Raw genomic sequence first — 15187 nt, 5'->3', positions numbered from 1 at the left:
TTAGGTACTAAATACATAGTTTACCCAATAAACAATTGAAGGACAGCGTTGAGATTTCGCATGGTCAAGGAAAATAGAAAGGTGAAATTGACTTAAGTACGGCGACTCACAGAATAACTCAATGAACCTTTCCCCGTCTTCCATTTCACCCCAAAATACAATTAACAAACCCTAAAATCAAACACCTGATCTTGATTTATCTGGATAAAGAACAAAGGAAAGATACGCGGGCAAATTATACCTCTAGTCTCCCAATCGTGCCCTAATTCAATTTCAAGCTCATAGCTTCCAAATTTTCGTTTCCATTCACTGGATTAGGCTTGGGTTTCATTGCAATTTGGTTTGTTCTTTCAGTGGTAATTCGAATTTCAAATTTATTAGCTTTTTTTTGTTTGTTAATAGATTTTGCAAATTAGTCAACACCATTAGTTGCTTCCCGTCGGATTTATCAGCTGTTTTTTAAGCTATTTGCTTCTGTTCATCCTACTGGATACTTATTACTCTTTCTCTTTAATGTTATGTGCCTGTTTACTAAGAAAAAAGCAAAAAAAAAAAAAGATAGAGATATGATATTTGGACATTTATCTTTTTAGTTGTTTTTAACCTTTTAATTGTTTGTAATGCGAATGGGGGAATTTGTGATAGGGGCTAAAGCAACTCAGTATATATATCCTAAGGGGTTTTTTTTTCAATGAGAAGCTACACTTTATTTCGTGTTAATTTCCCTTCTAATCTTTTGGTGAAAATTGTATAGGGTTAGATAAATTGCATTCTTTTAGATGAATATACAATATAGTGAGGGAAAGGTGCATAGTGTCATATTGCGACTGAATTATGCATTCTATTTGTAGAATTTTTTTAGGGGCTTTCAGAAGCTTGTTGGTGGAAATAGAGTAATGGAAAGCAGTGAGATGGATAAAGCTGCAAAAGAAAAGGAGCCAAAGACACCGCCTGCTACACAGGTATTGTTTTATTGTTCTTTGAAAATTTTGGTTTATGATGTTCTGATTGTTCTTTTTCACAAGTATGTTTGTTTGTTTCAATGATTTTCTTGTATCTCAGGAGGCGTCTTCAACCATTAACTCGGGTATGGTAAATGCAGACTGGTCTGGGTTTCAGGTTTGTTATAAATCTGTAGCTTCAATATGTTATATTCAAGTTTCATATGTTATTCTAATCATTACATGTGGTATTTGTTGCTAACAGGCATATTCTCCCATTCCTCCACATGGTTTCTTGACTTCAAGTCCCCAAGCTCCCCCATATATGTGGGGTGTTCAGGTATTTATGGTTTTGCATTGGTATCTTAGGATGGTGCATTGTTAGGATTGTTAAACTTTTCTCTTTTAATTGTTAGAGCTTTAAGATTTGGTGGCATGATTAACTATCAAGATTTAATGATTTCTTTTGCTGATTAATAAAGCTTTCATGTAATTCTTTCTTTGTTGCAGCATATTATGCCTCCCTATGGTACCCCACCGCATCCTTATGTTGCAATGTATCCTCATCATGGAATATATGCACATCCATCCCTTCCTCCAGTATGTTCTTTTGAACCATTATTAGGTTTTATTTCCTATGTCACACTATCTCAAGACTTGGAGCCATTGTTTTGACATGATCTAATCTGCGACAGGGATCTTATCCTTTTAGTCCTTTTGCTATGCCTTCTCCAAATGGTATTGCAGAGGCTTCTGTAAGCAGCAGTTTATCATAATTTGTCTTATGATATGTTTTTTTTTTGTTGAAGAAATGTCTTTATGTTCAGCTTCCAAATGATTGACTCTAGATATTTTTAGGGAAATACTCCTGCAAGCACAGAGATTGATGGCAAGCCTCCTGAAGTGAAGGAAAAGTTACCTGTAAAAAGATCAAAAGGGAGTTTAGGCAGTTTGAACATGATTACCGGAAAGAACAGTAATCTTGGTAAAACATCAGGAGCTTCTGCTAACGGAGTTTCTAAAAGGTATGGCAGAAAAGAAATGATCTTGCAGTTATTGCATAGATTTTGGTTGTTAGTTTGTGTTCTTGTTAGTTACAAGGACTAGATCCCATGTCAATTACTGGGGGAGGGGGGTATTCTTGACCTTCATATGTAGTCTCATGGAGAAATTTTTATACGATTGAGTAATACAGAAAAAAGCACAGCAGTTGCAATTGGGTTTCATTGAGAAATCAATGAAGTCCTTTATTGAAGAAGCTTGGTGAGTAGATCTCCTATGTTACTCTCTTTATTTCTTGTATGCTAAGCGTTAAGAAACTTTGAGAAGTGCTTTGTCATAGTCCTTGTTATCATACAAGGCTAAAATCAACTATTCAATATCTGGTTTCTTTAATGCATTAATTCATCTGAGCATGCATTATTTTCTTGTACCTGCTACCATAATTATTGCCCTAGGTAATTTGGCTGACCGTTGAATATTTACCATGCATGTGTAGTGCTGGCGGTGGAAGTGAAGGTTCAAGCGAAGGCGGTGATGCAAACTCTCAGAATGTGAGTGCAAGGCCTCTTGCCACTTATATTTGTTTATTATTTTTAATTGTCCATCTTCATTTATTAGTTTATCATTTTAACCATGCTTTGCTTATGTATTTTTTCTGTCTTGGAGAGATTGAGAACCACCTGCCAGAATGATATGATCCCAGGGCAGTACTTTGCAATTTCATGTATTTTTGCCCCATCTCAACTAATATTTCAGTTTGGATATGAATACTTAGGTTTTGAAGTGACTGCATACACTGATGTTTCAGTTTATTTGCCTTTGTTCTATTAAATAGCAAATAGTTAACAGTGTTGATTGCCTGAGAATGGGACTAATCTCAAAATAAGTTGTCTTGGATGGAACTGCCTCCAGGGTCTTTTCTTTCTCTCTGGAAGCTGTAATACTCTTGTAGCTCCTCAATTGTGTTGTTTATAGCTACTAGGAGTTAGCCTGTCAACTGTTTGGATACATTTTCTTTTATCTAATACTTGGGAACAAAGTTTAATGGGCCTTCTGTATGTCCTGGAAAAACATTGTGGAGTGGGGTTATTGAAGAAAGGCAAAGCTGTCTCCAATAATCATCTCTATTACAACTCCCCATGTGTTGCAGCTTCTCTTGGAACTCTTCCAATGATGAGAAAACTTTAAATATTTCATTTTTATTCAAATTCAGGCATTCACCTATATCGTCTTGTTATCTTTTTTTCCAGGTCAATTTTATGCAATAAAATGTTTTCTTCTTTTTTAGGAATCGCAATTGAAGTCTGGAGGTGGAAAAGATTCTGGAGAAGGTTAGATGGTGATAATGTCATGATATTTTTGCATTGTTTTATTGCCATTTGTGTATGTGTTCTGAGAATGTCTTCAATGGTTCTTATGTAGGTGAAGCATCTCAGAATGGAGGTTCTAATTCAGCCCATTCAATAGCGAATACAGCAACGGCCATTGTACCTATACCAACTACTGGGGCAGCCACAGCTGTTCCTGGTCCAACAACTAATTTACATATTGGGATGGACTACTGGGGGACGCCAGCTTCATCTGATGTTCCTGCAATGCACGCGAAGGTTTCTTCGACCCCAGTTGCCGGAGGAATCGTAACCCCTGCATCTCGGGACGGTGTTCAGCCCCAGCTTTGGTTACCGGTTCTCTCCCTGAACATACTCACATAGTGAAATTCAATATCTCCTTTGTGTTGATATATTTTCTTTTGGCTGCAGTGCTATGCTTTTGTCCATGAAATGTGAAATTTACACTAAATTTGCAGGATTTCACATCAAGTTTTTTCTCCTCCAATGAACTGCTGCATTATTCCCTTGCTTATGTGCTTCTAAGAATGTGTTTTTCCATTGCCTTCCCTTTTGGTGTTGTATGTAATTGTCACTGACTGATTTATGGATATAGGATGAAAGGGAGCTTAAAAGACAGAGAAGGAAGCAATCAAACAGAGAGTCTGCTCGGCGGTCAAGGTTGCGTAAGCAGGTACTGAAGTATCCTTTAGAAATTGTATATCCTATTATCTGCCATAAGGCCCAGATATGAGTTATATATCTAAATGCTTACTATTGAATCAGGCGGAATGCGACGAGCTGGCTCAACGTGCTGAAGCCCTAAAGGAAGAGAATGCCAACCTTAGATCAGAAGTTAATCGGCTCAAGAGCGAGTATGAGCAGCTTCATGCAGAGAATACCTCTCTCAAGGTCATATTTTCTTGCTTCGTTTTACAAAATATTATAACTTGTTAGTATGTTTCTACTCTCCAAACCTATTTGCATAATTTCGCTTCCTAATATCAGTTGCATAATGGCAGGAGAGGCTAGGGGAAGTTCCGGGGCATGACGATCTGAAGTCTAGTAGGAATGACCAACATAGAAATAATGATGATCAAACAGAGACTGTGCAGGGTAGTCACTAGGTTTCATACACCCTTTTTTTCAGTCTCCTGGAGCACAACCTAACAAAATTAGCTAGGGAAAGTTTTTATTCTGCATGGCATGTTTAAATTTTATCAAAGTTGACCTTGGTAGCTCTTAGGATCCCTTTATCTCCCTAGAATCCTTCACCAGTGATTTGGCTTGGCTTTGCAATCAAAGCCATAGGATGCTATATAGATTGATATCATGTGATACCTTTCTCTATTGAAAGAAGGGTACAGTTGAACTTTTCGAGCTTGTTTATGTTGAAATATGATTGTTGAATGTGTAACCCTGGGAAGTCATGAACTCTGATTCATTAATTCTGTGGTGGTGCCAGTTCATCGATTTTTTCAACATTTATTCCCCTTAGTTTCCTTGCTTTTATCGTTTGAAAATTGGTTTTAGAGTGAAATAACTCTAAATAAGGGTAATATTTTAGGTTGGAATTGTCTTTTCTTACCGATTGCGTAACATTTTAAAGTTTAAAGTTAAAACTGAAAACCCGTACCAATCACGTCCTATATTAGCCACGTGTTTCGTTGCACAACAGAATCACCATACTTTAGCGTTATTAATTTGTCTACAAACAATGAAAAACCATGAACTTTGAAACTGAATCCGAAAGTGTCCAAAATACAACTCGTTAATATAAAATAAAAAAACAGAAATCGGTTGCAATCAAAAAATTTATAGAAAAATATAACCTTTTAAAATGGATATGATAACATTTTAAGTTAAAATTAAAAATATTATATTTTTTATAATATTTTTTATTGTAATTAAAATTATTACAAATTGTTTCGGTCGTACACTTTAAACCCAATGACAGAGCTATATTAAGGCTAGGAAGGGCTACAGCCCCTCATTCCCGCAAAGAAAAAAAAATCATATTTAATATATATAATTTAAAATTTTATAGGATAATTATAAATTACACATTCACTCTCAAAAAAAGTATTTTACTCCTCTTGACCTTAAAAAGATGATGTGATACGTTAGTTTAATGAATGGACTCATTGCATGAAATTTAAATTTAAACTAACGTGTCACATCAACGTTTTTTAAAAAGCAATTGACAATATATAATAAAAGTGAGTTAAAAGTTTGGTAATTATATTATAAGTATGAAAAGTTTGATGATCAAAATGTAAAACATCCTAAAAGTTCAAAGGACTGTTTATAGAGTTTACCCATTTAGTTATTTCAAGTATCATAGTTTTAATTTCAAAGAAATGACCATCCAGTTTAGTTGGTAGAGCACAAGGTTCTTAACTTTGAGGTCGTGGGATCAAGTCACATTGAGGGCATTTCATAATTTGGAGGTCTCCTACGGAAGTTGTTCTCAACCTAGTGTTGGAGGCAACCTACTATCTTACCTCCCATTACCCATTACATATGGGAACAAAGGACAACCATATAGTTTTAATTTCAAGATCAAGAGAAGATGTTTACTTGCTCCATAATATTTATAGATAGTGACATACATAATTTGCATGATCTTAAAGATAATGAAAACATTTCATTTATATTGAGTGAATGAGAAGGAAAACACATTGGATGGATTGTTTTATATATTGAATATTAATCTAGAAGCGAAAGTGACACTAAGCTTATCTTATACATGCAATAATTAAGAATTTGACTTAGAAATCACTTATTATTATTATTATTATTTAAAAATGATAATCAATTATTATGATGAAAATACTTTCAGTATCGTTACATCAATATTAATGTCCTACCTAACATAAACAAAACATCATTTTTTTTTGTATAAACATGTTTCGGATTTCAACAGCTTCAGTCTCATTTGAGAACATGAATTCACATCAACTGCTATTAAACCGTAAAAGTAAATCGTTAAATCAAGATAATTATCAAAGAGTTGGTTCAAGTACTATGTAGTTTGATATCGTTTAAGTAAGTCTCGAGTTAGAGTTATTGTGTACGCAAAAAAACTCTATTGGAAAATTCATCCACCGAAATCATATGTACGATCCAAGTCGGTCCGAATTAACAAAAAAATCAAGATAATTGAACTTTAAAATTAGTTTTGTAGTGATCGTTGAACGTTTGCCTGCTTTTTTGTCTGTTAAAACAGACATTAACTTCAATATCCAGAAATCTTAATATATATATAATCCTTATTGAAGAGATTTGAGTTACAATTACAAAAGACCCTGTAAGCAACTAAATAAGCTTGCAATGTACTACACAGCAGAACCGATTTGATTTACAGGTTTATATTTTTACTATGAATAAATGTGTCTGAATTTGGAAAAAGAGAATTACTGGTTAGTACTACACAACAGAACCGATTCGATTTACAGGTTTATATTTTTACTATGAAATAAATGTGTCCGAATTTGGAAAAAGAGAATTACTGGTTACGGGGATAGATGCAACACTTTATGATAGGAGATCAACTTGAACTTAGGAGAAGGCGAATTTGAATTTATAAAATTTCAAGAGGGCGAAAACATATTTTTAATAGAAAAAATCTAAAATTTATGGTAATTTAAAATTTTTGAGGTGCCCCTCGGTCCATCCCTGACTGATCCTACGGGGAGTAAAACTAGAGATGGCAATTTAATCTGAATCCGACGGGCTCCGACCCTACCTGATAGGATCAGGTTTTTTTAAAATATTTCGAGTTCAGGTCGAGTCTGGTCAGATTTTTTTAAAGAGGCTAGTTCGGGTCGGGTGAAGGGAAAAGGGTGAAAAAACTCCAACCCGAACTGAGAAAAATAACGTAATTTTATTTAAAAATATTATTTTTAATTAAATCATTATTTTTTGTCGGGTCGAGTCAGATCGGATTTATACTCTAAAAATTCGAACCGGGTGAAAATCAAGTAGCGATTATATATTTTTTAGGCTAGGTCAAGTCAAGTAGAGTCAAATATAAGATACATATTTTCTGATCACGTCGGATTGACAAAAACCCAACCTAACACGACCCGTTGCGATCCCTAAGCAAAACCCAGGTCATTGAAAACGGTAAAAGAGTTGGTGGGTTTGGCTAGTCGCTCAACTGTTAACAACTTCATTTACCTTTTTTCCAAGTTGATCATTTTCAAATTCATTGCATTTTACTTGCTCAGATTAATGATGAATCGTGAAATATAGCCGACTTTTTACCTACCCACAGTGTCTTTATATATTGGTTTAAATATGAAAAACAAATTCTGGTGAGAGATAGCATTGCAAGGTTTCCCATATTCTCATATCTCAACAGAGTAACTATATATATAAATAAATTAAAACATGCCGTTTTAAGCAAGTTGGTTCTATGGTGTAGTGGTTAGCACTCTGGACTTTGAATCCAGCGACCTGGGTTCGACTCCCGGTAGGACCTTGGATTTTAAAAAACAAATTGTTATAATATGAATATAATATTAAATATCGAACTGGTTCGATGATGTAGTGGTTAGCTTTCTGGACTTTGAATCCAGTTGCCTTTATAATGTTTTTTTGTCAATTTTTTCCTTTTCCACATAATTGAATTTGGATTGAAACTTTGAGATCCATGCTTTCAAATTAGCCCACCTCAAATCATTAGGTATTAAGATATAGGCCAATCGTTTCACATCTTTACTTTACCCCAGATTTCACAATCAAAGGTGGGCAGCACCAGCTTATGAGAATTTAAAATACTGATACGAGTCTTAAAAGCCGCCATTTGTTTGACCATAAGCAAAGTGGAAATGGGTGCTTTGATGAAAATGATTCATCAAAAGGAATGCATATACATTATTTTCGTTTCTCAGATAAAAATAATCAAGTCTCATTGCATATTTCACTGCTTTCGATCATTGATAAGAAGCGAACATTTTCGTTTCTTAAATAATAAATTAGGCATGCCTTCTCTTGAAGAAGTTAGAAAGCAAGTAAATTGTTCTCAAAATAATGAGTTAAATTGTGTTCGGATTCCAAATTACAAGAGCCAATATGATGCATTATTGCGTTGCCTGCTTTCGTACACAAGGTATGCATGTTTGCTTCTAGATTATGACTTTTTCCCAGTGAATGTGATGTGATACGTCGAATTTCAATGGATCATATGCACATAAGAATTGCCTATGGACTATTGGATTGAGTCTTTCTAGGAAATAAGATCTGTACGGAACAAACCTGAAGCGGCACTTGCTGGAGATAGCATTGCTTCTGATGGATTTGGCTCCGATAAAAGCTAAATCTGCTGTTGATGTCATCGATAGGTATCGAGAAATAAATAGGGTTCCTTCTGCAGAGCAATCTTTCTATGAATCCGATGAAAAGAGTACAAAAATTCGGCATCGGAGAAGATTCAGCCTGCAGATAATTAAACCAAATCGAATAAGATATAGTATTGGGAGGTAATCAGTTATCACTAACACAGCAGAAAGCATTATTCGTTCACTTGACAACAGAAAAAATGAAGTTTGCCGATTGCCTACTTGCAGATGTTTGGACCACGGTATGGTTTTGATTACTTCCATGGCTGCGATAAAGAGACACCTGCAGTTAATGCCTCTAAACCCTGTTTTCCATGTATGGCAGATTCAAGGACATTGTATTGTTCATTCACAGACTTATACAGAGCTTGTGTGTATGCATCCTTGGCCTGCCCAACAGCAAAGCCAACTCATACCAATCAGAACTGGATTAACTTTTCAAATACCTATTGAGGTCACGTATCAGAAAATGCAAGTATAATAAGAACACAATTCAACCAACCTCCTTAGACTTTTCACAAGCAGCAGCAATTTCTGGGAAGCTTATTTCTGGTGCTACTGATAATCCAGCCCCATGAAAGGTGATTATTCTTTTTTCCCCAATTTCTTTTTCTACCTTAAAAAATGTCACTGAGTCAGAAGAGGGCAAATTTTATATAACAACAAACTGACAAACAAATACACACCTGCGGCGGAGGGGGCATGATGTCATAGCACAATAGAGCCAAGGGATATATATGCCCTGGAACCCCTGAATGTTCTATGAGCCGTCTCATATTGTCTACTGAAGAAGAATCAAAACGTGCCTGACACCCAAGAGTATACATATGTCCAAAGGATCAGGTCTTTTGGGGGTTTCTTATTAAGACAATTAAACAGAATGTCATGGTTTGTTGGATAAATATAAATCCCCTAATGCATGGTATTCTTAGAAATCTACAGACCTTGAATATATCAATACATGCTATTCTACATTTTGTTACCTGCGGCATCACATATCAATCATTTCTGTGAATAAAACCTGAAAATCTGATCTTCTCAATATATCTTAAAGGATAACATAGAGAAAACAGCGTGGTAAGTGGTAAAAAAAGATCTGCCAAAAACTCCCAAGAGTATAACCTCATTTAGGAAACAAACCCTGCACATAATATGTCTGCAAGCATATAAATCTAGATTATTTTAAATTCCCCCTCCTAACAAGAACCGTCTTGCTGTTAACTCATGAAGAAGATTAAAGCTTCACACTTAGCTTTGAACTAATGTTACTAATCATAAATAAGATAAGCAGCAGACTAAGACATGAATATGTCTCTTCCAGCTCTCTCTCTCTCTCTCTCTCTCTGAGTCATACTAACTTTAAGTGAAATTATGTTCCGGATTGGACGAAAGATGCTAATGAAAGCAGCTCTAATCCATTTCAAACTTTATAGCTATTTATTACCAGCTGAAATCAATATAATACAAACTGAAAAAAAAAATTGACAAACAATACAAATAAATAGATAGATAGTTAGATTATAAAGACAGGCTGCACAAGCTTACAGGATACCATTCTTCTGTAAGGGCATCTGGACGGTCCCTGCCACCACTTGCTGCAATCCATACTACCTTTGAGCCACCCCTATAACCAAACAAAATTTTGGTCTAAGGCTGAGCATATTTATAGTGAAAGACCATAGTGCAGATTCAGCCATGTTAAGTTAAAAGCATGACAGTTTGTCATTATTGAAGTACCTTAGCAGCAAAGCCATCTCTTTCAAACTTCTTGTGTTTGCTTTTCTTTTCATCTCAGCAAGTTCAGGAATATCATACATATGTTTTTTGGAGTATACACATAAAAGATTCCTAAGAGGATTGTAAAACAGTTTTAGGGGCTCTTTAGCATACTTTTGAATAATCAATCAAAATAGGTAGTAACTATTTGAGTACCTTCCCATGCTGAAAGGCTTGCAAAGAGGATCTGTTATGACTCTATCCCCAGCAACATAAATCTGTAGCTTGGAATCCAAGTATGGTCAAGGGCATAAATAGATAATGGCTACTAGAGCAAATTAAGACGTTTAAGAGAGAATCACCTTTCTTTCAGCAAGCTGTGGGTTTGTTTTCTCAAGCAACAATGAGATGATGATGGGATCAGCTTCAGTCTGATGGTTTGATATAAGTACAACATTGTGACCCTGCAACCAATTCTCTGAGAATTACATTCCATAAAAAGCCAGTGTAAATGTAAAATATTTAGCTAGTATTACGCACTTCCCGAGTTCCAGTTGCATGTAAAAAAATCCTTAATGTTGAAAACTTAGTATGACCATTTTTAGCTTATGCCAACAAAGTTGAAAGTAAAACACCATAAAAGCTCCTTGTCAAGACTAAGATACAAGTTCAGCTTTGCTTGCATAATAGAAATGTAAAATTGACAAGACAAAAAGTTGATGAAATTAAGGTATAAAAATAAGATGGATACCAGTTTCATGTACAAAAAACTGTTATTTGTATTTGTTTCTAATATGCATGTTCTCATTAGATAATCAAAGAACACATCTGGCAGAACAAAAATTTCATCAACTTACTACCAAGCAGCTTTTCATGTTCTTTAACAGTATATCTTTTCAAAATGTAAAACATGAGAAGCACATGCTGCCGCATTATTGTGACTTGCTTGGTCATGTTTAGAAGAACCCAGTAAAATGAAAAATAAAACTAAGCATTGTTACCTGCTTAAGCTTTTCTTCTATTTCATAGAAAAGAGAAAGATTGCCAATATATGAATTCCTGAAACGAAAATAAACACAAATGTTAAGAGAAGTGACTTGAAGAGAGAGAGAGAGAGAGCTAACAATCAAGCAAGAATTATAATCCCTACCCAACTGAGATATATATATTTATATATCCCATCCACTAACCTTAAAATTTAATACCTTGGTTTATAAAACAGAGATAAAATTGAAAAACTGCAAATCCCTCCGGCAAAGTGCATCCTGAATCTTAAGAAAGCTTCTATAAACTAAATCGGTATCAGTCCAGAATACTCCAGATACCAGAATAGGACGGTACAAAAGTTCTCCGCTCACCTGAAATCAATCAAAGGCCTGATATAATTTTGACCAAACATGTAGTAGTCAAACGGTTCCTGCAAAGCCTTGTGGTAGGGTTCAAAGACAAAAGGATCCTGAAAGATTACTGTCATATTTCATACAGAAGTTCATAAAAATTCATAATCTTCATGCAATACCTAAAAAAGGAAGTACACACATTTTACAAACTGCAGAATCATGCTGAAAAAGTACAGTTACCTCCACATCCAAAAGCATATGATCAAATGCAACTGTCATGTTCGAAAATACGATCTCAACAGCTGCAGGATGTCCACTTTGGAAAACCTAAATGTTGCCACATCATAGAAATTTCTCTTCAAGTTTTCAGAGGTACAAGCAAAAAGGTAAGCATTGAGTGATAAGGTTTACTAAGTACAGGAATTTACAGGTGATAAAGTATTCAAAACATGCAATTCGACAGAATACCCTCCCATTAATTTTTCAGTGCAGATACACCTTTTTTTCTTTCTTGTATAAATTTAGGTCCAATCAGACCTCAAAACAATTATGATTTTTTTAAGAAAAAAAGACAAACTAGATTTTATAAAGAAGTTATATCAAATTATTTAGCATTATCTTGTTTACACACCTGGTTCTCATAAAACATAGTGTATCTTAAGCCAGGTTTATAATGCATTCAGAGTAAGAAAATTCGGATATTTTAAAACATATTGTCTATTAAATTATGAGCTTAATGCAGTAGACTGATAGTACTTTCTAATTTCTATAAGCAAGAAAGGGAATGTTGCAACCTAGAACAACATAGTTTATGCAGAGGAGAACCTATCATATCCAAAACATACACTGCTATGCACTGAAGAAAGAGTTTAAGCATATTAATTTACTGCATTTCTATAATTCTGATACAATTCTTCCATTCCCGCTGCAACATTTGGAGGTAGCCTTCCAGCTTCTACTTCCTTCCTAATTCCAGATAGGAGTTCTGTAGACAAATAAGCCTCATGAGACAATAAAACCAGTTCTCTAGTTCATTTTTTGGAACTATAAAAGGACGTGAATAAAATTAAACAACAGGATCATTCAATGTAGGGAAATATTCTCTTTTATTTGTCTAGGTCAATTATTCCTTCAATCCACAAACCTTTCTAAGCTCCTTATGTTTTTATTCCCTTTCCAATATATCTCCCTTTTTCATGCTCCTCAAATTGACCTGAGTCCATTTGTCTTTTTTTGGGACCATTAAAATTTATTCGTAAGTATTCTTTTGCTAAAGTCTTAAAAGTATGATTATCCTCATACTTGATCATTTTGCCCCAGATATATCCTTTCTAATCAACAGATTGTCATTACTCATTACGCCAGTTGTTCGAATGCTTGAACAGTTGAACATGTTCTTGATCAACGCATGGAATGTTGGATGAACGGACTGAACAGCTCTTAACAGAAACTGTGTCAGGTAAACTAAATTTCAACAGCAGAATCGTAATGTTAAGCAAGGTAAATTTTCGCAAGTTTAACATTTTCAATTGTTAATTTCATTAACCAGCGACTATTTTCAGCACCATATTAAGCGAATTTGTTTTAATCCAAACTTCTTGGGATTTTCCTATTTAAATAGCGGTAAGCAAATAATTCATAAACATGTTCATTAAATACTAAAGTGACCTTTTCTTAAAGGCTATTTTTATGAGGTAATAAATTTAGTTTTCTCTTCTATATTGGAAAAATGCAGTTGGCTAACACAAAAACATAACAGATTTGTCCAACAGCAATTCCTTATGTTCGTAATTTGTATAACGAACTCCTCCTCGGGAGGAAAGAGGAAGAAGAAGACATCACAACATTTATACCAACTGTTAGAGAAAATAAACGCATTAAAAACTTATTTTAAAGAATGTGAAAAAGAAAAAAGAAGAAAACGAACCTTGCTCGGAGTGAGCTTCAATAAAGGTACGGGAATGCTCAACCACCGGCTTCCCGCCTCCAGTGCCGCCGGTGACAGCTACACCTGATTCCTTATCTTGAACGACCTCAGCCGTTGCTTTAACTTTCAAGGAGTAAAACAAAGAAGAGCGGATCCTGGTTGTTGTTGTTGTAGTAGCCGTTCTGGAAGTAGATCGAAAAAGCTGAAGCCGCTGAAACGGAACCAAAGGAGAAGAGGATTTGATAGAGGAGGACAATGCCTCCTTAGTGCATGTTGCACTGAAGAATGGGAGAGGCAAAGAAGACATATTTGAGAGAGTTTTGGATTTTGATTAAAAAAATGGAGAAAAAAAAGAGAAAGAAAAACGATTGAAAGGAGGAGAAAACAAAAGGAAAAATGAAATTCTCTTATTATCTGTTTTGAACGAGTCGGGGGGGGGGGGGAGAATTGGAAATGTAGGAATTGAATTTTTTATTTCTTTTATAGCTTTAGTTTTGGGAGCGCTAGCACGTGGTTTACAGCGACCCAGGGCAGACAATTTGGGAAAATAGCTGCAGTTGCTGACGTGTAGGGGTATGCATTGGGGGAGGTTACCAAGATGCGTTGCTTCCAATGATTGCCACTTGTCATTATTGTCTCAAGGATAAGCCATATAAATAGTTATTCTATTTTAGGACGTTTATGTAAAAAAAACTTTAATAATGAAATATTATATCACATCTCTTCTTCAAATATTATTAAATTAACATATTTTTTTATAAAGCACCTATCATGAAGTCTTTGTAGAGTTTAGTCCAAGCTATCGTTACAATAGAAAGGCACAGATCATAACATGTTGTAATTTCCTTCATATTTCATTATGTCATTGAATTCAGCTATAATTAAATACGATTAGACATGATTTGATATCTCTAATTTAATATTACGAATAAATTAATCTAGTATACGGTCATTCACTTAAATAAATAAATAGTATATAAATTAAAATATAAACTAATACTAAAAAATAACTAAATAAAACATTCATAATAAAAAAATAACATAATTTAAAATTATTATCGTATCGAAAAAATAACTCAAAATATGATTCTCATCTAAACACAACAACTCACATGTCATTTTATAACTACAAAAGTAATAAAAATAGTATAATAAAATTATAAACTATTAAAATTATTATAATATAATAAAAAAATGCTTCTAAAAATGATAATTAAACATTTTTAAAACTTAATAGAAATATAGATAGAATGAAGAAATATAATATTTTCGTTTGTGGTGTGTGTTAAAAGGGAGAGGGGGACGAATGGTTGGACGGTATTTATGGCGGACGATTGGATTTAAATTGATCTGCGCCTTTTGTCAGCTTGAACAGAATCCCGTGAAGGCGCGCTTCATGATCCGCACCTTCTAACGTGGCACCAGCTCGGACAGAACCCCGCGAAAGCACACCTCATGATTCGTGCCTTTCCACCGTGGTGCCAACTCGGACAGTACTCGCGAAGACGCGCTTTATGATCCACGCTTAGTCAGAAAAGGTACTAGATTGATAATATTTGGAGAAAGTATACCTGACATGTAACATTTC

General features: G+C 34.7%; 2 protein-coding genes and 1 non-coding gene across 3 annotated transcripts; 2 read left to right on the top strand and 1 right to left on the bottom strand.

Annotated features, from left to right (window-relative positions):
* The first annotated feature begins 128 nt into the window (after window positions 1–128).
* LOC120199505 (bZIP transcription factor 16-like) lies at window positions 129–4685 on the top strand. Its single transcript, XM_039200562.1, has 13 exons — window positions 129–356; window positions 852–962; window positions 1063–1119; window positions 1207–1281; window positions 1452–1541; window positions 1637–1696; window positions 1800–1966; window positions 2440–2494; window positions 3232–3274; window positions 3366–3628; window positions 3888–3965; window positions 4058–4183; window positions 4294–4685. The coding sequence occupies exons 2-13, from the start codon at window positions 897–899 to the stop codon at window positions 4396–4398; spliced, it is 1185 nt and encodes a 394-aa protein (XP_039056493.1). The 5' UTR covers window positions 129–356; window positions 852–896; the 3' UTR covers window positions 4399–4685.
* Window positions 4686–7685: 3000 nt separating this feature from the next.
* Window positions 7686–7757, top strand: TRNAQ-UUG. Its single transcript has one exon. It is a non-coding gene; the product is annotated as a tRNA-Gln (tRNA).
* Window positions 7758–8441: 684 nt separating this feature from the next.
* LOC120199506 (glycerol-3-phosphate acyltransferase, chloroplastic-like) lies at window positions 8442–13921 on the bottom strand. The gene is made up of 13 exons (XM_039200564.1): window positions 13600–13921; window positions 12560–12657; window positions 11913–11999; window positions 11691–11788; window positions 11334–11391; window positions 10695–10796; window positions 10549–10610; window positions 10354–10464; window positions 10162–10240; window positions 9303–9422; window positions 9119–9232; window positions 8835–9005; window positions 8442–8719 (listed from the first exon to the last, which is right to left on the bottom strand). The coding sequence occupies exons 1-12, from the start codon at window positions 13904–13906 to the stop codon at window positions 8871–8873; spliced, it is 1371 nt and encodes a 456-aa protein (XP_039056495.1). The 5' UTR covers window positions 13907–13921; the 3' UTR covers window positions 8442–8719; window positions 8835–8870.
* Between the last annotated feature and the right edge of the window lie 1266 nt (window positions 13922–15187).

This window comes from Hibiscus syriacus, unplaced genomic scaffold, assembly GCF_006381635.1.
Source record: "Hibiscus syriacus cultivar Baekdansim isolate YM2019G1 unplaced genomic scaffold, ASM638163v2 tig00005459_pilon, whole genome shotgun sequence".
Lineage (NCBI taxonomy): Eukaryota > Viridiplantae > Streptophyta > Magnoliopsida > Malvales > Malvaceae > Hibiscus > Hibiscus syriacus.
This window is presented reverse-complemented; position numbering and strand designations above follow the sequence as displayed.

Coding starts and splice junctions, on each gene's coding strand:
- LOC120199506 (XM_039200564.1), bottom strand. CDS start 13,906: ATGTCTTCTTTGCCTCTCCCATTCTTCAGTGCAACATGCACTAAGGAG. Junction 12,658..13,599: donor TGAAGCTCACTCCGAGCAAG/GTTCGTTTTCTT, acceptor ATTTGTCTACAG/AACTCCTATCTGGAATTAGG. Junction 11,789..11,912: donor ATATGCTTTTGGATGTGGAG/GTAACTGTACTT, acceptor GTAATCTTTCAG/GATCCTTTTGTCTTTGAACC.
- LOC120199505 (XM_039200562.1), top strand. CDS start 897: ATGGAAAGCAGTGAGATGGATAAAGCTGCAAAAGAAAAGGAGCCAAAG. Junction 1,120..1,206: donor CAGACTGGTCTGGGTTTCAG/GTTTGTTATAAA, acceptor TGTTGCTAACAG/GCATATTCTCCCATTCCTCC. Junction 1,542..1,636: donor CACATCCATCCCTTCCTCCA/GTATGTTCTTTT, acceptor AATCTGCGACAG/GGATCTTATCCTTTTAGTCC.